The 26,538-nt window shown below is 42.2% G+C and overlaps 1 protein-coding gene across 4 annotated transcripts in view; it reads left to right on the forward strand.

Annotated features, from left to right (window-relative positions):
* Nucleotides 1-9,016: 9,016 nt before the first annotated feature.
* The window catches only part of ELAVL1 (ELAV like RNA binding protein 1), a 47,705-nt gene continuing 30,183 nt past the window's right edge, over nucleotides 9,017-26,538 (forward strand). For 2 of the 4 annotated variants that reach the window (XM_052801877.1, XM_052801879.1), the window contains exons 1-2: nucleotides 9,017-9,122; nucleotides 20,939-21,122. In XM_052801877.1, the coding sequence (XP_052657837.1) occupies nucleotides 20,951-21,122 (172 nt within the window). In that variant the 5' untranslated portion in view covers nucleotides 9,017-9,122; nucleotides 20,939-20,950. Of the gene's footprint in view, nucleotides 9,123-15,063; nucleotides 15,142-20,938; nucleotides 21,123-26,538 lie in introns of those variants that run through there. The other 2 variants (XM_052801876.1, XM_052801878.1) reach the window with 2 other exon arrangements.

The following is a 26,538-nucleotide window of genomic DNA, read 5'->3' on the forward strand; positions in this document are numbered from 1 at the left end:
GACAGGCACGACCGCAGCCCTGCACTGACTGTGTCCGACACAGTCCAGAGGCAACAGTTCAACTGGCCTGACAGCCCATGCAGTAGGAGATGCCCATGTGAGAGTTTGCTCTACAGTACAGCTCACCGCACTGATGGGATATGATTAAACTGTAGATGGCTGAGTGCTTTAAAAAAAAGAAACAAGTAAGAAAAAGTTTTATTTAACAGACCCATCTTCCACGCATAGAATTTACTGATACCACATTTTAATATCACCCTGCAGGCCAGTCAGCTTATGGAGACTGACTAATGCAGTTCAAGTCCATGACATAAAATTAAGGCCACAAACGATTAGACGTGGAGCTAAGATAAAGTCACACAAACAAGCCAGAAAATGCCAATCAATAAACAAATAGCTGTTGATTTCCTAGTAATTAAGGACTAGTGTTACTTAAAATTGCTAAAGGGCTTCTGCCCAGTGTGACAAGCCAAGTAGTGTTCTCTTAGCATGCTATAAGTTAACAATTAAACACTGATTTTTTGTAGGTATTATTTCAATCATTAAAAAAGCTGCTCTTTTGTCTATGGGGACAAAACAGCAGTAGCTCAGGCCCCATGAGTTACCATAGCCAAAGCCGATCTCTCCTGAAAGAAAATACAAACCTTCAATTTCTACCTTGCAAGTTTTATTGCAGACCTGATTTAGAAAGCGAATAAATTATCTTTTCATATATCCTTAAGCCATTAGCTTACAACCTGATTTCTGTATTCAGAAGTTTTAGTTTGCTGTTAGATTTAAATTAAAGCATGAGCCATACAACGCAGATAAGCTAATTTATTGCAGTGGGGAACCTTATGCCATAGAGATCCAAAACTGAAGGGAGAAAAAATATTAAGTTTCATTAGTTGTAACAGCTAACAGAACAAGTTCCCTAAAATGACACGGTTCAATTGCATAGGAAAACTGACTTAAGAACTTGCTCTAAAAGCCTTTATCAGATCATATAATTTCTCTCCTTACCAAGGAAGGTAGAAAACTATTAGAGCATTCCTCCTTTTGCTATATGTCCATTGCTTGTGAATATATTATTCTGATACCACGGTTCACCTCAACACCCAAATAATACAGCTTTTATTTTTAAAAAGTCAACAGTGTAAAGATTTTTTTAATAGTTTATAATGCCACTTGTTTCCACGCTTAGTTATTTAATTGCATAGGTGAAGTTACAGTAACAAAGTTCCTTTTTCTAACTTCAGAAACTATTAAAATGGAAAGTCACTGGCAATAGCTTACATTTAAACCAAAACATTTTAAAACTCAATATTAGTACTACTTCAATAATTACAAGCATTAGTTTCCATTCAGTGAGAAGTGCCTTGAAGTCAGAAACAAGAATCATCATGCCTTGTAAAGAGACTTCAAAAAGATACTGAAGAATTAGTGCACTCAAAAATTCATAAACTCAAAAGCATCATGCCATAAGTCTTAAAAACCTAACAGCTTCCCATCGTCACCAGAAGCAGAATTTTGCCATTCAAAAAGAAAGCTGAATCTACATCATGGCCTTGACTTAAGTTTATTATCAGATTTAGCTCTTCAAATAAACCAAACCTTTGAAGTACAGGCACCTTCTAGAGAGCATGTGAACACTTTAAAAAAATAAAGTAATGCATAGGTGAACATCTTATAAATTTTATCAAAGATAAATGATGTAGTATTTAGTCACACTGGTGCTGGGGGTTTTTTGGGGGTTTTGGTTTTTTTTTTTTTACACAGTACTGTTCTTAAAAGATGTTTTAGAGTATTATCTTAGAGGTAGTTAACTAGCAAACATAAAAAGCATTGCGCGCACAAGCTTAACCCTTAAAGTACGGAAAAAATATTCTTTATTGCTATATCGCTACCAGGTAGATCCTAAAGCCTGAAGCATCATGAGTTCAAGGAGAGGGACTTGCTTTCTTCAGAAGCTTACTACTCACCCAGTTCAAACTATATTGAATCTTTTCCCACACCATATCATACAGGCAGTAGATGCAACACCTACATCTACTGCTGAACTTTGACTAAAACATGAGAGGTCACATTAGAACATAGCACACCATAGTTACAAGACAACTAATTACCAAGTCATGTAAGACAGCTTAAATGTACACATGCTACAGCAAATTCAGCAGGGTTGGGGGAGGGAGGATAGGAAGAGACCTTTCAATATTGATACTGGGGTGTAATGATATCATCTGAAGGCCAGGCTTAATATGCCTGGGGCCATTCTGAATTGGTTTTGGTCATACCTGACTGAGTGCTCACACATGACCATGATGGCTGATATGCCTGAACTTAGGCTGGGTAGGAATTTTCCCCAGGCCAGTTTTGACTCCAGTGCTTTTCGACATTTCTAAGCTGTTCTTGGGAGGGATTTTTGAAAGACAGGGCTTCTTGTATTGTTGTTACTATGCTGATGATATGCTATCTTCTGACAGTTATAACACCCAAGATACTTGGGACTAGGTGACTAGAATTTCTGAAGGTAAACCCTTTAAAAGGCACAAATAACACGGATCTGTGTGAGTAAACATCCCACCTATTCAGAAAAGCATTCAGCATGTAAACATATACAAAGTGTAATATTGGAAACAGGGAAAAAAAACCCCAAATATCAGACATACTGCTGGATAGCCACACATCAGCCAGCACTTTGATCAGTTGACTGACAGACAATCCCTGAAGACAGATCTTGCACTTCATTGTGTAATGTATTAAGCTAAAGGATTATCTAAAGCACTTAGCCTGAAAATGCAAAAGTCTACATGTTTGGGGATAAAACCAGATCAAGACTACATGTTGCTTCACTATTTGCTGCAAACTGGCATGCTTAGCACAACAATTACATTATCCTTTTCAGCTAGGATTCTGATCTAATTTGACGCTCAAGCTTTCTCCAAACTTTGGTGCCCTGTAAAGACTCATGTTACTACAATACAAGAGTCAACAGGGCTTTGATGTTTCAAACTTTCAAACATTTTTAGGTATAGTCATGCCTTCCTCCACAAAGCCCTGGTGTGGGAAATTCTTTTTGTTGATGTAAGTGAAATTTGTGAAGATTGTGCGATTAATGTATATTTTAATGATAATGAGACTTTACAAAGTCTCTCTTAGAATTTTGAAATACATCGTTGAAGTATGAATACACTCAAAGTCTGATAACACAGTAATTCTGTAGTGCTTTATGGCTTCCACGGTGGTGGTAAGAGACACTTAAGGCTTGCACAAGTGCCATAAACGTTCAAGCCGACTAATTACTTCACAAAACCTGGGAGATTCCTTAGGCATTATGGTGTTCATATTGCCACATTTTCTGTATTTAAGACCATCAAGAACATATGCTCTGGAAACCACAAACCTCTGGCAGTGAAAGCAAACCATTCATGTCAAATGTATTAAAAACACAGAGCACTATGTAACTGTTGTTGGTCCAAACAATCTTAGTGCCAAGTTTGGCAGCAGTATCAATGGACTTACCTCTGCTGATGCATGCAAACTAAATTCGTGGCTTCAATAAGGCAGTTGAAGATGTCACTGTAGACATTTGAGCCATATAAGAACAGGTCAGGAAATCTATGTCCATGTATTTGTTTTTGTGGCAATAAATACTTGATCTCAAGACTAACAAGCCACTCTTGAACAACCATTCTTAAAGCACACATCAGGCTCTTCATAACTCCCTACTACTAGTTCATATGTGGACACCTGAACAGTAGGTTTTGCCAAACCTTCCAAAATACAGAAAAACCAGGCGCTTTCCCCACACCTTTGGGAAACAAAAAAAGTAATTCAAGCAGTGTGTTTACTATGCATTTTACTATTGTTTAACATCATCCTGAAATTCCAAGGACTGGAAGATGATGAGAAATGCAATTAATATCATCTTACTGACAGTTGGACAAAGTGTTTTTCACACCAAGCTGCGACTACAAAATGTGGTCAGTCAGTAAGCTTAACCTATCTTTCTAGGCTAAACAAGGTCACAGCACACAACACAGTCTCATGCTCAGGCCAGAACTAGTAAGCAAGACACAGTAGTAGTGATTTACACTGCTACAAAAAAATACATATTACTTTGCTCCTATTCACCAGAGACATGAGCAAATGACAGCATGCTACCAGCAGTCACTGCAAGTTATTATGATTTAAGAAGGGATCTGAAGTGCCAAAACTTAAATGCATAATCAGATTTGCCACAAAATATCCCAAGTACTTCCCAGCCATTTGCTTCTCTGTTTAGTCTGAGATATGTAGCAAGATTGAAGATTATAAAAATGCTTATCAAAACTTCTAGATTTTAATTGCAATAGAAAATTAACAGCTCACTGGACAAATAGAACTATGCTACAAATAACCACTACATCAAGTTAAACGATTTACATAGACACCATTCACAACTGCTATAAAACCATACACAACCACAAGCTTCCTAAATTATGAGCTTGGAATAACGATGCAACCAGAAAAGCTTCCATTTTGCTTCCCTCCATTTTGTTGTTTGACTGTGGAGGTCTTTTACGCACTAGTAAATTTTAAAGGAGATGATTTCAGAAACTAGGCTAATAGATAGTGTGACTGCTGCACAATAAATATGGGGGGGGGGAACACTTACAAAGGCTATTAATACATAAAGGAAAAAGGAAATCAAAGAAAAGGTAAGAGAAAAATCAGCTTCAGTAACAGCTTATAATAACTGCAAATTTAAATTGAATTAAAACTTGTCCACAAATGATTAAGTGTGGCTGGTTTAATTAGAGAAGCTTGAACCAACATGCTCACCAGCCAACATGCCCACTATTGACTGAAGAAGCTCACTCTGCTTCAAAGCTCAACACAGCGATTTCCGCCGTTTTCTGCATTGACCTGAGAAAGGCCAGAGAAATTCTCCCACAATTCACCGAAAATTTAAATGGGGATGATCTTACTGCACTGCAGGAAAGAGACAAACATGCCCCGATGACATAATTCACCTCACAAGTGAAATGACAGCACAGGCAGAACAAAAAAGAGCAGTTGCAAGCAACCACAAGGAAGGTAACTCCCACGGGAGTGAAATGCCATGTACAATTCCATCCTTCCGCAAGTGACCAGGAGAAGGCGCTTTTGAAGAGGACAAACCACTCCAAACAAGTGGATATTATCAGACCAGATCTCTGGGGAGGAAGTTACCCTGAAGTACAAAGACAAAAGCATCAAGGACTGAATACCAGAAAGAGCAAGGAGAGCATAAAGAAACTCCAAGAAAATGAAAAACCAGAAAGTGTTATTCAGAAGGATGCTGACAGTGAAGCAATACAGGACCCAAGTCTGGCTAATGAGATCACAGTATGGATCCACAAACCAAAAGATGAGCAAATGGGTGCATTAGGTCTTGGAGCAATACCAGGGCATTTGTGGAAAGAGGTGGGGGGGAACCAGAAGATAATGGAAGTCCAGGGTCTGAGACCCTGAGGAGAGAAAGCCACAGGAGAGAGTGAAGGTGGCCTCTTAATGGTAAGAAGAAATCAGAGAGCAACACAAGACCCTAAAGGAAGGAAGGAAGTAAAGACACTGAGGAAGCCAGGGAGGGAAGGCTGTGCAGGATCCAGGACACCTTTCCTGCGGGAAATACTTTACTAGGACAGAAGATCAGGGAAGTGGGAGCTCCCCAGGACATTCCAGCACCTACAGTATGCCCCCGCCCCCCCAAGGAAAAGAGGCCCTAAGCAGGACAGCAAGGCAGACCCCCAGGGACAGGGCAGCTACACCAACTGCCGAGGGGCGAGGTGTACCCCAGAGGCAGGACAGCCAGCCCAAGTCCCCTGCAAGCACACCACCACCTGCAGAACGGCCACAGCCGCCATTTTATGCACCCCGAGGCCGTGGGGGGGAGCGAGGCGGGGCGGGGATCGCCCGGGGGGCGGGGCGGCCACCAGCCCCGCCCCGCCGTTACCTGCCCCGCGGCGCTGGCCGGCCCCGGCCGCCATTTTACGCGAGTCCCAGGGAGGGCGGGGGCGTTGCTCCGAGAGGCTCCGTCCTGCCACCCCAGGAAAGCTAAACCCGTGGTATGAGAGTAGCGGTTTTTGATAACAGCGGAAACAACATAAAAATAGGGATATTCATTAACAGAGCTGCTGTCTGGAGGCTCACAGAAGAGCCTGTCGGAGCCTGGAGCCGAGGAAGCCTGGTATTGCCGGGGCGAGAGCGTGCCCGGGGGCGGCAGCTGCTGCTGCTGCTGCTCGGACACCTCCTCCTGCAGCTGCTGCTGCCGCTGCTCACCACTTCTGCACTGGGAGAGCATACCTGAGCTCAGACGGGCTCCTAAAGCCTTCCGACCGTCTGTGTTGCATTTTCGCTGTTGGAAAGCTCTGCAACAGTCTCGCTCCTTTTGTAACCTGAAGTTTCTAGCTGATGTTTGTTCACGGCCAGTTCGAAACATTTGTCCTTGTGGCAACCGCTTCAGTAATTCACTTCACGCTGTTCATTTCCTTGCCATGTAAGAACCATGTTGACAAATGGCTTCCAGTATTACCCTGTTTGCAGTGAGCTTTTTTTCGTGTTTCAATATACCTCAAGAAATCGCATGACTGAACATACCTGTGAACAGCCTGGTTATTTATATTGCATCATCGTAAAATGATTTCACTGGGAGACCCAGCTTCATGTTTCCAAAATTCCACATTATCATGAAACCTTCAGACTGATGTGTTTTCATGCTGAACTGAAGCACTGCAACAGACAATGAAGGTATTTCAGCAAAATGAGATCGTTCCTTTAAAAACTGACATACAGTTTAATAGGATAATACCTTCTAATTGCCATCACAGTTTTAAATAACATAGTGTTTATGGTGATAAATGAAATTATGAGATTGCAAATGTGCTGTTACAAGATAAAGGCATCAAAGCTCTGTGCATTGTCTTGTGACCATGGCCTTGATTTTTGGAGATCTGAGACCCATGTTAGGCCCGAGAATGGGATTGCTTAATTAAAACCTGAATGATACAAGGAAAATACAAAATTCACAGTAACAGAAAGCTGCCATTGATGTGAATGACAAAATTGTGATATTGTGGCTGGCATACATAGCAGCATGAGCAAATAACAGATGCACAAACATCTTTAATGTTTTATGAGGCCTTGAAGGGTATTTCCAGACCTGTCAGCCTTGGAGTTTACATGTGAGGATTCCCCATCTGGCACTGAAAGCTATGGTAAAGAAAAAAATTGAAAATGGCAACTTTTTTAACATCTCTCTTAATCATTAACCTCCTCGATGGACTCTTCATTTAATGATGCTGACCATTATGTTTTCTTTGATACTGTGCCCTGCAGGCTGTGGCGGCTGCTGGGCTGTTCCTGGTCATAACATAGAGAAGATTAGGAGCCTGTACATAACGGCCCAGTATAACAGGACCACTTGAAAGGGTTTCTGAAATGGGTTTCTGGGCAGATAAACCAGATACCATCAGTGCAGCCATGTTGGGAATTTACTATACAAGGCCTTGCCAGAGGCCGTGTCAAGATAGGTAAAGATATTTGCATTTTCATTGTGTGATTTTTCCATGTGTTCCAATGTAATTATTACTAGGTACAGAGTATTTCCACACACACGTGTGCAAGAAAATGGCAAAGAATGCATACTCCTATATATGGTTTTGCCGCTATATCGCAAGTTCCTATCCTTCAGGTGAGATCTCACTGTTCTAGTCTAGAGAAAGGTGCATTAATTTGATTTTCAGTTATGTTACTCAACTAAGTAAAACTCAGATTATGAGTTGTCTGTGAATTAAAAATAGCACCACACATTTTAATGCAGCAATATTCTGAATTTTTGGCCAGAGTTGAGTACCTTGACGGGTATAAAGGATTTACAGACTTGGAAGCTTACAGGTATGTCACATGCTACACATATTGCTTTGTACCACGGGTATTACTGCAGAATACTGTTTTGATGACAAAAAGACACTTGTTGCCTGCAGAATAGTGGAATTTTACATTCACAGACTCCTCCTGTGCAGTGGAAATAGGTCCAGATACAAAGGGATGCCCTTGGCTACCAAAGAATTGCTGGTAGTGGACAGAGGGAAAAGTCCTGACCAGCAGGTCCCTTAAGGTCATTGCAGAAGGACTTCTCTGGGCATAGAAAAGCGCTGACCACCACAGCTTCTCCTGCAGATCATCACTTGCATCTCATTTACACAGGAGCAATTTAATGTCCTAACCAGTCACAAGCATTCCTTTGTATTATGGCTCAGGGAGGCTCCCCTATTTGCCTGAGCTACACCTGGCACTAAACACCCCAGGGAAGAGAAGACTTCAGCTAACGGGGAGGTGCTGACCACAAACACCCCAGAGCCTGGGGCTGTCCTGCTACATCTTCTACTCAAGTCTGACTTTTGCTACAGGGAAAAACTTCCATGTCTCCTTCTACAAGAGCGGTATGGAAGGACTCGGACACAGGGAGCAACGGAGGCGAGACCCACGTTCGCCTCCTAGCTCCTTCCTACGACTTCAGCAGGCCCCAGCGGAGCAGGCCGAGGCTGGCAGAGCACCGGCTCCGCTCCTGGCCGTTTCTGAAGCCCTGAGCCGTCCCGGTGGGGATTGCTGAGGTCCCGCTGCCTGCCGTCTTCCTGCACCCTCCACCAGCCGCCTCTCCGGCAGCTCCCCTCGGACCCGCTGACGAAGCGGGCCGGTTGCAGGCCCCCTGCTCGCCCACAGAGGCTGCCTGGAGACCCCCGGCCTCGCTGCCGGGAGAGGGGGCGAAAGCGCTGCCCTCGCCGCCACGCCGCGCCGCGGCCGCGGGCCCTCGCCGCGCCTGAGGCGGGCCCGGTGTAAGCGCGCGGGGCCCGGTTCCCCGCGCCAGGCCGCCGGCGCCTCACGCGCAGCGCCCCTCCCCCCCCGGCGCGCCGCGAGAGGCACCCCTCCTCCCCCGCACCGCGGCCGGCGCTTGACGGACGGGCCGCCGGGCCAACGGGGCGCGGGACACGTGCGCGCGGCAGCCAACGGGGCTCGGCGGGCGGGGCGGGGGCGTGGCCGGCGGCGCTGCGAGCGGCTTGTTGTGCGCGCTGCGGAGCCGTTAGCCTCCCGCTGCCCAGGCCCTGCCGAGCCGGCGACAGGTGAGGCCGGGCGGCCGTGGGCTGCGGGGCGGCCCCTGCGGAGCCCCCGGCGGCTCCCGTGAGGCCGGCGCGGGCAGGAGCTGGGCGGCGAGGGCCGCGCCAGCGAGGCCGAGGCCTGGGGCCTGCAGGGGGAGAGCTGGGGCCTGCAGGGGGGAGGGGCCAGCCAGAGGGGGAGCGCGGGCCCGGGCCCGGGGCGGCCGGGCGGCGCGCCGGGGCTGCGGCCTGCGGGCCGGAGGGGGGCCTGCGGCGTGCGGGGCTGTGAGGGCCTGCGGGAGGCGGATGGGGCACGGGCGGCGGAGGAGGGGCCCGAGGCCTCCGCGCTGGTGGGCGGGAAGGCCGTGGGTCTCGCTGCCGGGGGCTGCCGCGGAGGGAGCCGGCCCTGGGTGGCAGATGCGCCGCCTGGGTCCGTGCCTTACCTTGGAGCTCGTCTTGTGCTGGTTAACGTCGTTGTCTTTCATATTTATTTCGCCTGTGTCTGTACGGACACAGCTTTTGAATCTCCCACCTTCGTTAAGACTGGCGCATCTTTGACTGGCAGTATCTGAGGGTGGGCTTCCTAACGTGGTCAATACGTGTTAATATTAATGCTAATTTGGGCCTGCTAGGAACAGGGTTCGCTAATGCTGTGCTAAGTGCTTTTGGCCGGAAGAATTCATGACTAAAGTAGCAGCCCGCTATTGTTAGTACTCGTGGGAGGTTTTTCAAAGTAGAGCGCTTACCCTTTTTTAGTGACTGGAAGAGGCAGGAGTGTATTAGGGGGCTATTCAGTGGGAGGACATGGGTGGAAGGAACGTGTGTAGAGGTAGCCCAGAGAAAGGGCCACTGAGCTCTGGTGGAATAGTTGTGTGGAGGTGTGTGCTGGCTACCATATTCTGTAATGCTGGGTAGTGGGGTAACATTATCTGTTGGGCAGAGGCATATATCTGAGACTTGCTGAGAAGGGGAGCATGTTTTGTTGCATGAAGGACATGCACTGGCATCTTGTGATGAGGTATCTGTGGAAAATAAAGGAGGACAGAAATGGGAAGGGTAGAGATTAATTCCCTTTATTAGTGCTTCTTGTTGACATCTGATCACTTTTTGTGGTCTCTGTATTTCTGTTCCTTTTTCCTTTATGCCCTGAATGTGGTTGTTGACTGCTTGTGTCGCTCAGCTCTTACCTCTTTACCAGTGTGCTGTTCCCCAATACTCACGTTTTAACCACTTTTCTTTCTAGATCTGTGTGAACAGTTGTCTGACTTGTGTATCTCTCTTTAAAACTGGGGCGATGCATATGCTCCATAGGCTTTATCAAGCCCATATGGTTGATATGATTTCTTAGATTTCTGTTGACTCTTGGGTTACGCCTGTGTTGTATGATAGATAATAAAGTCTAGATTCCTGAGCTTGTAAGTCTATGCAGCGTGATATGTTATTCTGTGACTGTCCTAGTTTTTTGTTCTGAAGGAGTGTAACTGTATTTGTGTAATGATGTGAATGAGTCTGTGGTTTCATGATTCAAAGTGTTCAGCAGTCTTGAGTTGCAGAACTACGACCTCCGCTTGCAGTAGACTCCCCCTTGCCTTGACTGGAATATGAACAGGAACATCTTAAGCTGCTATGGCTGTTAAATATATCGTATAGTATGTTTATAGGCTTAGTTATTTAGCCCTGATGTGCGTGGTTCTGCAGCACCAGATAAATGTGGTTTTACTGCTTTCTTACGTGAGTTGTCTTATGTAGTGCCAGGTTTGTGGGAACAACAGTAGTAGTAAGCACAGTCTAAATGAAAATGTGAGTATTGTGTAGAGGATCTTTCTTAACTTAATTGTGTCTGTTAAATGTGGCCAGTGTCTAGTACTGACATTAGCTTACCATGAAATGTGCTCTATGCTCCTAATTAAGGCACTCTTATTTTCTGTTTGCTGGTTCTTGCATGTTCTGTCACTTTTTTTCTTCCTGAAAAAAACCCCTCCTTGTCTTGACCTGTCAGAGACATGTCATTGTACTTTCAGAATCTATTTTTTTAAGCTGTTGTGCCAGTCTGCTTTCTTTTGTGGAGCTTTGGTCTCTGTCTTGTTTCTTGCTTGTTTGTTACGAGCCCTCTGTGAACTGATGACAGTAAAATGTTATTAGATGTTGCACTGACTACATGTCTTGTGGATAAGCTGCCTGTGAAGGTGGTAGACTTTAGTTACGGAAAAAACAAGCTTGCTGTATTTGCAGACTTCAAAAAGATGTTTAGAGAAGCTGTTCTTTTTGCATGTCCAAGTAATTTAGAAGAAGCATGGAAGGTGGCTGCAGGAGATTCCTGCCAATTTAAGCATTTAGAAAGAGTGACAAAGTGCAGAAAATGAGAGGTGTTAAACTTTGCCTTCTATTGGAAATTGATCAGGGCACTTCTTTTTGACTTGTAGTTCTGTGATCTAGGCACCTGCAAGCTTCAAACTGCTGGCCTAAATGATCCATTTTGATTATACAACCTTGTTATATGTAGGTGATGTATGCAAAAATAGATATAAAGCTTCTTTTGTTTTGGTTTTTGGGGGGGGGGGGTAGGATGGAAATAAGCTATGCTGAGAAGCCAGAGATGTTCTTCACGTGTGTGGTTTTGCTGCCTTTTTTTTTTTTTTTAAATATTAGTAGCAGTGGCATAGTAAGTATAAGGTATAATTTTCCTCTCACCCACCACTTCTATGGCTTCCTTGTAGGAGTGTGGTAGCAAGTTGTGGTGTCTCATCAAGCCTTCAGAGATGGATTTCCAGCTACTTGTTTTGTGCTGGTGGACGAGTTGGATGCTGTCTCCCCTCCTGTTACTTCACTTGCTTTCCTATCCCATCAAAGTGAAAGTACCAGCTGCTAATCTAAGGAGGGATCAATGTGTGGGGCAGCTGTTGTCAGAATGTGTCTGGAATCTGCAGTTCTTATTTCCACTTCTTCTCACCTACTGCAAGTGTCCTGTGCATAGGAAAGGAGTTGTTCCCTCACAGCACAGTTCTTTGTCTCCAGATGTAGGTGAAAAAATTGCCAGAGGCAATTGCTGGACAGTCTGATGCTGTCTTGAACAAGGAAGATAATAACTTCTTTCTTTCTTTTTTTTTTTATCTGTTTATTGTAAATGTGTTCTTTTTAAAATACCAGTGCAGAAGGTGAGATAGTCTCAGGTGCAAAAAGTTGTCCAGCTGTCTCTTCTCTGCTTAAGAGCTCTGTTATGTTGTCAGCATCTTTGACCCAGGGACAAAACAACTGTGGAAGGTGTTGATGTGAAGCTCTGAGCAGAGCTTTGTAGCCTACTCCTTCTGTCAAGGCTAACTATTAACCTTGAAAAATGGGGAAATTTCAGATCTAGCTGCAGGTGTGTAGTATCTTAGCTGCATAGTTTCCAGTTGCCCTTGTTCATACATATCAAGCAGAGGTGATATCGGGAGGCCCTGATCCTCCCCTTCATGTTAAAGCAGCAGTGGATGGTAATTATGGCCAGTCTGTATCTGATTTCTGACAGCATCCTAACTATGATTAATTTTGTTCCTATGAATTGAGTATAGTTCATCAGACTGATGGTAAAATGAGGTCGTTCCTCTGAAGAATGCAACTTATTTCTTGGCCTCATACTTCTGTCTCTGAATGGCAATATGAGCATTCACAAAAACATTTACCTTCATGATGCCATTATATGGACATGAAGAGAAGCATTTAAAAGCTTTTTAGTCAAATCTGATTGTTAAAGAATATGTAAAACTACTTTGTTAAAGCATTAAAATTATGACAGTTGAGATTTGTTAGACTAGTACTATGCTTAAAACTAAGTTTATGCCCAATGTTACAAAACAAATAAAAAAAAAAAACCCTTAAAATATGTTGTACTAGAAATATTTGATTTAGCATATGGAAATAAAGTTTGTTCAAATGCAGTAGTAGATTTTTGTAATAGCCACTTCTGGTGCAGAGATGTTTTTATTGTCAAAACTGACAAAAATGTTGGAATCTTAAATTTAGTCAAGCTAAGGAGAAAAAGGGCAGTGTCTTCATTCCAGGTTCGCAAAGGGGGAGAGGAATCAATAAAAAGATGAGATCTATTAACTCTGAAAAATCTGAAGGACTGGCAAGCAGAAATGATCTATTTGGTCATCAGATTTACAAACAGAATTTACTCATTACTGTGGAAGGAACACACATGTACAAGTTAAGCAACTTATGTGGCTTAACACTTTAGAGTTTTAGTGTAAAAGAATCTTCCTGTCTAAAGACAAACTTTTTTTTAAGTGACCTTCATTAGCATGTTTCTGTAGACTGAGTTGGTTTAATTCTTGAAGGGGGGGGAGGGGGGACAGTACAAATGCCAAATGAATCAAATTGAATATTGAATTTAAATTTCTCCCGTTTGCTGATTTAAAATACTGCAGCTGCAGGGCAGAGGAATTCAGATGAGACAGCTATGTGGGAGAGAATACTGACCTTACTGATCACTGTGGGACAATAAAAAGAGAAACAGGGTAACAGTACAGTTTGGGGGAAGGAATCTGTGATGCCTTACTTTCTGCCTTTAAGTGTTCATACGTACCCAAACATCGTGCTTCAAAGTTCAGGAAGGTGGCTATTCCAATGAAACCTAAGATTCATGCTCGTGAAATACAGTAGCTGCCAATCAGCCTAAGTAAGCATAACAAGCAAGAAAAGATGAGATGAAGATTATTCCTTTGCGGTCATTGATTTGCTTTTTGGAAACAGCATCAGGCATCTCTGAAACATAGGCATGCTTCTTCATATCTAAATTATTTTTATTCATATGGATAACTTAAGCATTATCACCTGTCTTTGCAAGTATACATTGAAATAATCTGCTGAAAGACTTAAGCATGTAGCTCAGATCTGAGCTGAGGTTTTGGAGTGTGTGACCTATACTGTGCATGTACATGCTAGGATAACCTTTTATGTTAAACTTAATGTTTTTTCCCCTCATATGCTGTATAAATGTTATTCTTAAATTGAAGAGAGAATCCGTGGATTTTGTGATTTCCCCCACCCCCCAATTGGCTTTTGGTGTTTGGTCAAGATTAAAATCCTCTGCTACTTGAAGTAACTGTATGAATGCAGTGTGAGTCAAATAGCAATGGGTCTTGCACTGTATTGTCATTGACCTGTAGTCTTATGGGTGCTCATGGAGAGGTCTGTGCTTGTAGGGCGCAATGTGGAGAGCTGCTGGGGACAAGAAAGGAGATTGTGAAAAGAATAAAAGGGGTTTTCCTGGAGATTATGGGGAAAGAATCTGTGGCATATGTAAAGTAGAGGGGTCTAGATTAAGAAAGAGAGAGATGTATTCTGGCTGTGGAGCGTGGGGAAACTTCTCTTTTTTTCTGGGAGGCATGTAGGCCTAGTGGAGGTTTTTCTGCTGGTGTGGCTTCTAAGGTGAAACCTATTCCATTCCTTGCAGTGACTTCTGAGAAGAAAATATGGTTTGGTGTTTGTTTGTTTTTTTGGTGTTTTGGGGGGGGGGGGTTGCTGCCCACCCCCCGTCTCTGTCCCTTTTATGTCTTGATTAAACTCTTACTTCTCAATCCTGTCTTGGCAGCTGACTGCAAAGCAAGTTTTTGCATGGCAATACTGTGTTGGATCATTCTGGAAAACTGTTTTCCTGAAACAGTTAAAACTAGCAGAGGGTCTCTGCAGGTCCTTCAGGCCCTTTTGTGTGTGTGGCATTGCTTTTGGCATGTGTTCAAACCTAGACATCTCGGCACCTCTGTATCAGCCATTTGCAGCTGTGTGGATTGGTTTGGCGCTTCTCTTGATCTAGTAGTGTCCTTTTTGTTCTATTTCAGGTCTGATCTCCAAGGAAGACTGCTCAGCAGCTTCAAAATTGAGTGTTAGAGCAGTGTCCAAGACAGCCAAATTTGTTGTTTGCCTCTGAGTCAACCGTGACTTGGGGGGGGGGGGGGGGGGGGAATGTCAACAAGTATCATCCATGCGCTGAAGAAAAACCAGGAGGTCTCTTCTTTGTATAGCCCTGAAGTTCTACTTGAAGCACCCCATCAAGATTCTTGAGGTCAGCCAGTATATTTAAGAATAAACCCTTGAGACTGAAGTCTGAGTTGATCAAGACAGCTTGCTGGCACAACTCTGCCAATGTCACTTGCTTCAGTGCAGGATCCCTGTTCATTCACCAGTGTTAACCCCCATGAGGAGACTTCATCAGTTTAGGGATTTAGTGAGATACTGTCTCCTGAAGCACTTCCTGCATAGCGTGTCCTGGGTGATGCCAGTGTGCACTTCATTGCAAAGAAAGGCTGAGGTGTTGGGTGAATAACCTGTGTCAGCAGCCTCAGTTCTGCTGTGGTTTGAGAACCATGCTGTGCTCAGTATGGCCCATTCCCAGTGTTCCAGTGAAGGTGCTGCAATACTTCAACACATATATCTGTTTCTGTTTGGCCAGGTGTCAGATATTGGTGTAGTCTGTGTGCTTCTGATATCAAAGACAAGAAATATGTTTGAGGTAGCTCTGACCTTGTGTTCAGCACAGCTAGTGCTGATCTGTGCATCTGCAGTGCTACATGGCTTTCACTGTCTGGGGAACTATATTGCATGAATGAGAACAGGTCAGTTGCTGGAGTGGTAAGACCTGCTACCTGGATTTTAATGAAGGTGCTAATTGCTGGCATGAAGGAGCACAGAGCTCATTGCTCCTGGAAGAATTTCCCATCTTAAGTTCTGCAGTAGCTAAAATGTTCACGTTATCTATCATCTGTTTAGGTGTCTACATGCAAGTTTGTGATCCCAGTAGTGGTCTAGTGCCTTTGCAGACCTGTGAACAAGGTGAAGGTATACTAAGCCTCTTGCCCGATCTTGCAGACAGACAGTTATCTTTCTTGCCAATGTTCCTGTTTCAGATTATCTCCTCAGATTCATATAGGTCTTCCTTCTTAGCAAACATCTCGCAGTGAAAGACTAGAATTCTGGATGGAGATACTGTCATTTGGAAAAAGCTTTTATTGATCTGTTGCCAGAACCATTTGTGTCATTTTTCTTTGAAACCTTCTGGGATCTTTTGTACTTTTGTGACAAGGGGATTGTTGTGGTCAGTGCAGTGTTTCTGAAAAAAATACCTTGGAGAGCTTTTCAGTCCAGTCCTGAGAATGCAGACCTGGCTGTTGGTGAGTGAGCAATCTTTGAAGCAGGTAGTAAAGTGTTGGGCTACGTGAATTTGAGCACCTCCAGAATTAACGGAAGATTTGGGCACAGTACATATGGTTCCCGATGGTTGCTCTATGCATCCTTGGCATCATAAGTTTGAGGGCATCTTACACCAGGAAGAAAAATAAGGCTGCCTTTTAAAACAAGCTGTTGTAGAGTTTGGTTATTTAAAAAAAAATTCTCATTTTAGGAACTGCAGTGCAATGGAACTCAGTCCTAAAATTTCCTTTTTTGGGGACGTAGAATTGAAGGCCTTTTTTGGAAAGGCTGCAAAGTGCCAGTCTCATTACAGGTTGCCTTCCCAAATGGAGCTGTAAGGCCTTCTTTCCATCCTTGACCTGTCCGCTAAGAATATAAGTGCATTCGGACTTCTGATTTATGTCAACGTGGATTGACAAACGTCAGCTAATGAAGTCATAGATCCAAGTTAGTTTCTAGGCCTGGTTCTCAAGTCTGAAATATTTACTGACATAATTTAATTGTTCCCTCTTTGGTAAAGAAAGATCAGGAGATTCCCTCAACATATTTCAGTGAGGGCAGAATAAAAAACTTGTTTTCTTTTGTAGCATTTCTCATTTCATCCATGCTGACCAACTTATACCACCTTTTCTTTTTGGAATTCTTTTCAGTATGCAAAGGTTAACAGTTCTTCAGGGGCTGTTTTTATTCTCACTGGCATGAGAACTGTTCACCACCAGTGGAGGAAGTGGTTTGCCACTAACTTCCAGGATGGCCAGAAAGTGTTAGTCTTGCAGTTGATTGTGTAAGTGCTTGGTGAAAGATTAGGAAGAAAGAAGCATCTTCTTTATCGGTACTCTGCTCCTTTTCTTCATCTCTACTATGCCTTTATTGCTTCTGCATGCTTTATTCCTGGTGTCCCATGAAAATGTTTGCCAGGCCTTTATGCAAGGGCTTCCTATAGTTTTTTCCTAATGTCTGAAGAAAAGCAGTTCTAATTGCTTCTGAATCAACAATGCCCTAGGCACTCCTTGTTTATCATGGGAGATGTAGATGGTAAATATTGCAGACGGTGAGATTAGAGGCTGTGGTAACATGATTTGAAGTTGATAGCCACTTGCCAAACTCCTGTCAGTTTAACTTAATGCCAGGTATAAGTCTGGTAACTTGCCATCACGGTGTGCTGGGGAGTTTTCTGTGCTTGGTATCTAGCTGTGGTGCCTCCTTTTTAGGCAGCAGGTGTATCTTGGAGGATAAGGAAAATAGAATATTTTTTTAAAGTTTTTGGAAAGTGTTAAAATATATAGCAACTTCTTAAACTTAGCAGGAAGGATTTGTATCATATCATGGGCAAATTTGGTTAAAGCAAAGGAAATTTGAACTTTTGTCTTGTAAAGCTGGAAAAAGCTCAATGTTTCTTCCTTTCATTACTAAATAATTATACTGTACAACTTCCATACTCATCAACATATTGGTGTGTTGTGCTTGTAGGGCTTGAATTTTACGCAGCACAAAGGCAAGCAAAATTGCCTTCCATTAAAACAATTTTGAAAGTGTAAGTCATCTGTTTTATACCTCAGATATGTTGAACAAAGAAGGTTCAGCTGTTTGAGTGTCATTTAGCAGAACAGGAAAGTTTTCTGAGGTTGTGCTCAGACAGTTCTGACAGAGCTGGAAGGGAATGTGTATTTAATGACATAACGTCACAGTACAACCGAGACAACCTGCCAGCTTAAAATCATCAGATGGGGGGAGTCTTTTCCCCTGCTTCTAGCTTTGCAGTTTCTCCTCTTGCTCTCCTATCCTCTGGTATTAGCTCTGGTGCTTATCTTGCTGCAAGGAAAGCAGATTAAAACTCCTGACACAACAAAAAGTGCTTCCCTCCTGGTGTAGTTTTCCATTGCTTTCATGGTACAAATTGGTTATCCTGTGGGCAGAAGAGTGCTGGGACTTGCTGGTTTTGGTACTTGAAACATGGAAATGGGGAGTGGGAGGTTCATCAGCGGGTGAGGGGAGCAAGACCTCTCCTTCTATAAGCTGCCAGCTGTTACTGCTTCCACATGTTAAAAAAAAAAAAAAAGATTCATTTTAAATCTATACTGTGCTAAATCTCAAATTAACAGAAGTCTAGTCATAGTTTATTCTAAAATGGTGTACTCTGTTATTGCCATTTAAAAAAAAATCTGACCTTCACAAGAAGAAAGTACGAAATAAATGCCAAACACAACAATAGCTACTGGTGAAGGGACTGAAAGTCCCTTCCTACAGGCAGCATTCCCTTTCTGGACTTAAGATTTCTAGTTGCTGTTCCTGACTTCCCATTTTTCAACTTCTAGTTGTCAGTAGTGGTGCAGTCATTGGGAAGGCTGATCCTTTAGTAGATCCTGATCTGTAAAATAAAGCAGTGTACCATTGCTGCTCAGGCCCTTAGCATAGAGGGCAGCAGTGTCTGTAGTTTCACAAAAATCTGTAAGCTGATGCTACATAGTTGTCTTGTGGTGTTAATGGTTGTAACACAAAATCGCCTTATTTGAGAAGCATACGTGGTCATATGAATGCTTCTGACCTATCTTAATGCAAAAATAAATTGGCAAACTTAACCAGTATTAACTACATGGTACTGTAAGTCTTGCTGGCTCACTCGGCATTAAGATGAGCTAGAAGCTTTTGCATCCTCGGAACACCTGACCTGGTGTTTTACTGGTGGCTGAGAAGCAACAATATCTTAAACTGCTCTAATTCAGCTCGGATTGATTATCCCCTCAGGCAAGATTAGCACTGTGCTCAGATAACACCTGCTTCAGATAATATGATCAGTTTTCAAGCAAACTGCAACTAGAGAAATTTTTATAGCATCTTAAGTTATTCTTTTGGCCAAATGAGTGTATTGGCCAAAAGTTCTATTAAAGTAAACACAAAGTTTATCTTTGAACCTGTGGTAATTAATTCTTCTATGGTGGCACCAAGAGATTCAATGAGAAGCAGATTTCATGTTGAACTTGGGAGATTTACACTAAACTTTCAGAAGGGAGTTAGAGTTGCAAGCCTGCTGCTAAATTTCTGGTGCTTGAATTTGTCCTTAGACTGATCTCTTGCATCAGGTGGAGCATTCATTTACCTTTATTCTGGAAATACAGTGGTGGGAATCTGAATTTACAGCATTGGTAAACTGAGTATAGCAAGAACAGATTATTAGCTAAGTAAGCATTGCTGATTTAGCTGTATGCAGCCAAATTTCTGATGGTATTCCTGTAGTGAGAACTCTGTATTAAAGAAAAAACTTGATCCTCTTGGATTAGCCTTAATTTCATCAAAAAATAAAAGTGTTTGCTTATGCCTCTTACTGGTGGAGTCTGAATTGGAAAGACATTCATACTTAAACATTATTGCAACTTGACGGTGTAAATTGACATGTCTGTATGTTGCTAACAGGCCAAAGTGTTTGGATGCTGTGGTAATAGAGTAACACAAATAGTGATGACTTAAGAGAAGGAGTGCTCAACTGAGCATCAGGAGGCCATGAATTCAGGTTTTTAGGAGCTTTTCTGTTAATTCTGTGTGCTTCACAGCTGTTTTTAAGAGTTGCTAAACAAAACTATGTTGTTTTCAAGCTAGAGATGTTTAGCTCTCTTAAACTGAGAGGATGAACAAATCTGCAGCAGCAAACTTGAGAACCAGATTCTGGAACCATACAAGAAATTAGCTTCCTGGTGGTGGTGGTTTCCAGAAAGAACATGCCAGTCTAGGCTTCCTGAATCTGCTAGACCTCGTTGTTCTACTGTTGCAGGAATAGGGTTTAGGTATCCTGATTTTGACAATTTCAAAGTCATGTAAAAGTGCTTTAAAATCTACTATTCTGGCAGGCCATGAAGGAAGAGCAGCTTGGGTCTGTTGTGAGATTGAGTTGAGTTGTAGATATCCTCTGCATCTGAAATGTCGGGATTCAGTCCCTGCTGATGGCTGACTAAGGCAGAGAGTATCTTCATGTGATGGAATTTCAGGATGTTTTCTCAAGGCTTTCTTTAAAAAGTTGGAAAAATAGAAACTCTATCAAATACTCAATGTGCACCAAAGTTAGTGTTCCAGTACAGATTGATCTGTTTCATATATACAATTAAGCAGTCACCCAAAGACAACCATTTAACAATAACAGCATCTTAAGATGCAGGGTAAGCAATGTGTAAAGGAGAAAACATTTAGAAAATAAATAGTCCCCAGTTAATATACTGAACTGGGTCTAGTAGGTCTGGCTGCTGCTTCTCATTCTGTCTTTTAAGAGTTCTGGGCATAAGGTTGGAGTTAAGGTTGAGGTGGCTGTTTTGATTCTGGCTAGTCAAGTGCTTGGACATGGGGAACCTGATTTTTAACTCTGCTGTTGTGAATGCTTTGGTGTTTACAGGAATGTGTACAAAATCTGTCTTGGTGCTTTTTATTAACATAAAAAGCCCCAAACCCTTAAGAGCTCTTTAATGGTACATAGTTTTGTAAAATGCTGTGCTTGTTAGTTTGAAAGAATGAATTGTTCTGGAATTTTCAACAAATGATTTGCTTTGTGAGTGGAAAAAATGTGTAGTTGAAACAGTTGCTTGTTTTTGTTTTTTTAAAATAAACATTCAAACTTATTTCAGGTGAAGAAAGTTTGTCTTATTGAAATGCAAAGATCTAGAACTTATTTGGGATTTTTCTCTTTGCAGATATATTATAAAATGTCTAATGGTTATGAAGATCACATGGCTGAAGATTGCAGGGATGATATTGGTAGAACAAATTTAATTGTGAACTACCTCCCTCAGAACATGACGCAAGATGAGTTACGGAGTCTATTTAGCAGTATTGGCGAAGTTGAATCTGCAAAACTTATTCGGGACAAAGTTGCAGGTATAATCTAGTATATAAGAAATTTTTACTTTGTGGTACACTGCTCAAGCAAATACTTAATTGAATGCAATTTAATGTAGAAATATTAAATATTTGTGTGTGTAATCAAACTATTGACAAGTATGCATATAACTACAGTAATGCTAAGACTAGATATTGACTATTAGGAAGATAGAATACTTAAGGCTAAATTAATGACTGTTTTGTATATGGTTAAGGATTCTAAGAAGTACAGTTCCTAAATTTTAACATAAATAGGCATGTCTAAAACTAGTTTGAATTTGGTCCCCAGCTGATTTATTCTTTCTACAGTCTGAGCATTTTTTACTCTACCAGAGCTCTGAATATGCAAACAAACCTTTTAATCTGATTTTAATCAGTAAAATAAAGGTGTGGCATGCATCTGAAACAGTTGTAGGCCTCATCATTCTTCAGGAATTTAACTTGTAGGTTCTTTAAATAGGTTTGTTAGTAGTAGCTTTAAAAAAATGAGAGGAATGAATTGTTCAGATTTGTGAAACTTAATGTTTCCTTGAAAACAAACGAATGCCGGTAGAGCAACTGGTTCCATAAGCCATATCTATTTAGTTGCAGGAGCTTTTTATATGCTCTGTGAAGACGTTTTAATCCTTGCACTGTTAAAAATCTTTATTTACAAATTCTGATTATTCTTGTTCAGCATTCATGGAATCTTGGATTCAGTGGGAGAGCATGGCTGTTTCTGTACATAAAAGTAATTGTGCTGTTAACTAGCTATGCATGCTTGTTTGTTCTCAGCCTGCAGACAATTGCCTTGTGGAATTTTCTGCTGCACATGCTCAATCTTGTATTTCAGAATCTAGCAATACTGACTTAGATCATTATCTAATCCATAATGTAACAGGTCTGAAACTACTTCACTGTCTGTAAAAACTGCATGAAAGCTGGTGAAACACATGAGAATTCTTTGTGTGTTATTATCTTAAGTGACTTTAGTACTTTATTTTATATGCTTGAGAATAGACATGAGAACTGAATAATTAAAAACTTTAGAATTTACTTTCAGAATGTCTTCTATGTTTTCCATGTCTTTAGTTTTCCTAATTTCTTTCCAATGAAGTTTCACGTGATGGCTGTCTAAATCTGTACTTACAGAATGTATATGTAAAACCATCATGAAATAGTTACATAAAATACTGATTTCTTTGAATATTTTGATAGCTGAGTATTCAGCCTAGATGTTGTCATACAGTTTGAGATGCTTAGAAGTAGAGGCTTGCTCTGGAGGCTGCTTTTGCAAGGAAATAAGACCACTTGTTTAACGATAGCAAGCCATTCATCAAGTGTCACGGCTGATCCACACCTTAGACTTTCAAATAAGCACAAAATCGTCTGCATGGGAGGTAAGGATATTTTAAATGGGAAGCAAGACACATCATTACCTGAAGTTTGAGAGTCTACTTCGCACTGTTCCCTGTAGCATCGAATACTCTGGTAGTCTGGTTAACTTTAACTTGGAACTTGACAGTGCTGGGTAGTTTGTAGTCCAAAACATGCTTGTGTGCTTCAGGTTTTTCATAGCAACCCTCTGAAGAATCAAAAGTAAAATTCCTGTTAGCATTGCATAGAGTCCTTGAGTGCCTGTGGACAAAATGCTCACTTTTCTTTAAAGTGATTGCCAGGTGTTTAATTCTGCATGGCTATGTTGGTCAGACGACTTAATTTTGTTACTACCTAATTTTTCATTTACTTGCAGCACTGTTAGGAGCAATTCCCAGTCTTCTCCATGCTCACTGATAGTTTGGGAATATCGGTAACTAAGAATGGGATTCTTCAGGAACCCTCTAAAAGTACCACTTTTTCTCTTCCTTTTGCTTTTCTTTCTTCCCCTTCATGTTTGCAATAAGATTTCTGTGTTGCAAAATTCTACTCTAAGCAGATGTGATGTTTGGCTGCCCCTGGAAAGAACAGTCTTGTGGCAGAGTTCTGCTTTCCTTGTGCCACCACTTGCATTTTTCTGACCCCATGGCAGACTAGCAGGAAACTAGAGCTGCAGAAAAACCTGTTTAGCTCCCTGACCTTGGTTTCTGTGAGGTCAAATAAGGCAAAATATTGGCATGTAAGATGTAGTTGGGGGGTTGAGTGACCTGAACAGGAGGGAGGTAACCTCTCCTTTTGTTGGAATTAGAATTTCTAGATAGTTTAGTTCTTTTCAATGAAATTATGCCCCCATGACATTCTGTTAAATCAAAGCATTTTGTCTTTGGAGTTGCCTTTATTGACTGTATTTGCAGAGTTAAAATCAATGTTTGTTTGATAATGCTTTTTTTTCATAAAACAATGACTGATATGTATGTTTTTTCTCAATTAATTCTCTATTAATGAGACATGTAGGGCGGAAAGTGTCTTATGCCTGGAATGCAGCTTTTAATGACTTATTGAACTAGCCTTAGCTTTCTGGAGACTGATTACTTTGATTCAAGAATTGATTTGAAAGCCGAAGTTTTTTGTTTTGTTTGAGCAAAGTATTTCATTATGATCAGAGTATATATGTTGTTGGGTTTTGTTTCAAATACAGCATGGTGTTCTGTGTATTAGATTGTGTTTATAAAATTTAGAGAAACTCTTTGAAACCACTAGACTACTTATCCTTTATTTTGTTATTGATAAATGCAATAGGAAATTGAAAGTAGCAGCAAACCATAGTGTCAGTTTACATTCCTTACTATGAATTTTCTGCTTTGTGTACACATAAATTATAGCAGTTGGTAAAAGTATGATTATGCATTTGTTTTGTTGTTTGAGGCATAACTTCTTTTTCTGTTTTTTGCAGTAACTGTAAAGAGAGGCTTGTGCACAGTAGATGAACATTAGACAGGGTGCAGTGCTCCTTCAGCTCTTCCTGATCATACTGGAAAGATAGGGTGCTGGTCTCTTCATTTTCCAATTTGTGTATTGCATTCTTAAGCACTTACAGACATGGCTTTGCTTAACTTGTGATGAGTGAATCTGTACTTGGGCAAATACTGGATTGTTGCTTTATTGCTCACTGTACTTGTATTTATGTTGAGTATGTCTTGGACATCCAGGATTTTCATAAGAGAACTATGGAACTCGTATTGGATGTTGTTCTTTCTGTCAGATCTTGAGACTAGCACTAGCCATACCTTGGGGCTTTGAGCCCTGGGGAAACATTAGAAGGTTGTTTCCCAATGTAGTACAGCACAGTGTCAAGTCTGAGATGTAACCTTTCACTGTTGCATCTCCTGGCCTTTTGTGGTAATTGCTGAGGCCTGTGGGTAGCCATTGACCCAATTCAATTGATGAAATCCTCTCTTCCTGTGGCTCTGGCTCATGAGGCTGACAGCAAGGAAAAGTACTGGGGTTTGTCTGATCAGTCTGCACTGATTAGACTGTAGCCCTCTAGCACTGATTTCAGACACAGTGGTGCCAAACTTGTGCTCTGTACCAGTTTCCTACCCAGCAATGTGTATAGTGTTAAATGTCCTCTTTCTTGGAGCAACTGCCTCCTACCATAGATGATTCAACAGAAGAAATATGTCCTTGTTACAGATGCACGCATAACCCAATCCAACAGGTGTTAAAACTCACATTTATTCTTCAGTAAAAGTTAGTTAGAAGTCCGGTAACATTTTATAAAACCACAGGCTCAGTGATGTAAAGAGAATTAATACTACACAGCTGACTTAAGAATCCCCAAGATTTAAAGTGATGGCTCCAAAATGTGCGTATCACTCACCTAAAAGTGGAGGGCTCTCACCCTCGAGAAGTTACCTCGGGCGGTGCCCCGACCCAAGGGGGAGTCCCCGACTGCAGACCCGCTGCTCCGAGGAGGACTGATTCCCACATGTCCTCCGGCGGGACCCCGTTTATACCCCTGTCAAATCTGACCTGTGGTCATTTAATCCCTGTTGGGCAGGAGGGTCACCTTGGTGTACCTGGCACGTCTCGGTTGTCCAGTTCCAAGTTTCAACCTGTGGCCTCCAGGGTTTCCTTCCCCTTCTCCCTGTCTGGAGAAGTTTTGTTTCCTGCTGGCGGGTTGCGGGGACAGGGGGGAAGTGTACTGCCACAGTCCTGTACCATATTTTGCATTGGGGGTGCCTGACTTAGCTGGGACATCCAGATTCTGGGGTCTAGGTTTCCAGCCAATCTGCTGTGCTGGACTCCTCTTACAGGTGAACATTTTAAAAGCATTTCTCCTCCTTCAGCATCTGTTAATGCAGAAATCCAGGCCTTTGTGCCACTCTAGTCTTGCTGAATTTCTTGCAGTACAGGTGCAGGTGGCTTGTTGTGTTAGGATGTCTGACTGCGCGCAATGCGGATGCTTCTAATCAATAGCTGTAAGTTTTCTGTCCTGGTCATCTTTAGTCTGCTGTTCTGCAGGTGTACACAGACTTTTAGTCCTTCTGGACCAAATGCTAAAGCTGAAAGTTAGCCTGGCATGAGTGTAAGTTGTATTTAGTTTCTCTGTCTTCCCCTTACCCTGCTGAAGTGTTGGTACTTTCAAGCCTCACTGTCATAAAGCTCTGAAAACGTTGGGTTAAACTTTTCCCATGTGCTTAGGGTCTCAGACCGCTGTGGGATCTGCTTATTGCTCATGACACCCGTAGCCCTCCGCTAGTACCTGGTGACAAGTTTGCTCTGTGCACCTCTCTGTAGAAGTGTTCTATCTGATGGCAGTTGATTTTGTTAGGGAGGTATCCAACTTCTTGAGGGTTCTTGTTCCTTCCTTCACACCTTCTGTACTGCTTGAGCAGGGAATAAGGTATCCCTGTGATACTAATGACTTTCTACTCTAGGAAATCTAGGTTATGATCCTTCAGACTGTGCCAAAGAATCTGTCTGTACCTGTCAGCTACCAAAATATGGCCATCTATGTGCAGGCACTGAAAGGAGACAGTGGGTTTCCTCTCCAGTGTCTGCATTTGCTTATGTAAATTTGAGCTGTGATGGAGCATGCTAAGGTTGAACTCCTTGATCAGCAGCTATCAGGGACAAAGGTATCACTCCACTGTTGCTGAAAAATGTGGAGCAGAATGGACATTTTGGGGTGACTTGTTAAGGTTGTGTGCAGAAATCTGGGGTCCATCTCAAAAAATACTGACATTACAGCTCACTTGCACTGCAAGTGTGTACGTGGCATGTTGCATACAGGACCAAAAAGAAATGGCTTCTAGGTAGTTGGAATTCTTCAGGAATCAGTATGCATCTTCACCTTTTCCCTGTCTTTTTCTTTTCATGATGTCTTCCTTGGAAGACTCTTTCACAGAAATTATCCAGCTGAAAAAGAAATGAATGGCTGTGTCCTTGTAAGCTTCTAAAGCAAAAAGGGAAGGAAGACTTTATTGCACTGCTTTCAGATGCTGAAAGGCAGTAAATAGCTCTCTAGCTCACATGACAGGGTAACTCTATTCAT

The sequence above is a fragment of the Harpia harpyja genome, chromosome 11 (genome assembly GCF_026419915.1).
Source record: "Harpia harpyja isolate bHarHar1 chromosome 11, bHarHar1 primary haplotype, whole genome shotgun sequence".
In the NCBI taxonomy this organism is placed as follows: Eukaryota; Metazoa; Chordata; class Aves; order Accipitriformes; family Accipitridae; genus Harpia; species Harpia harpyja.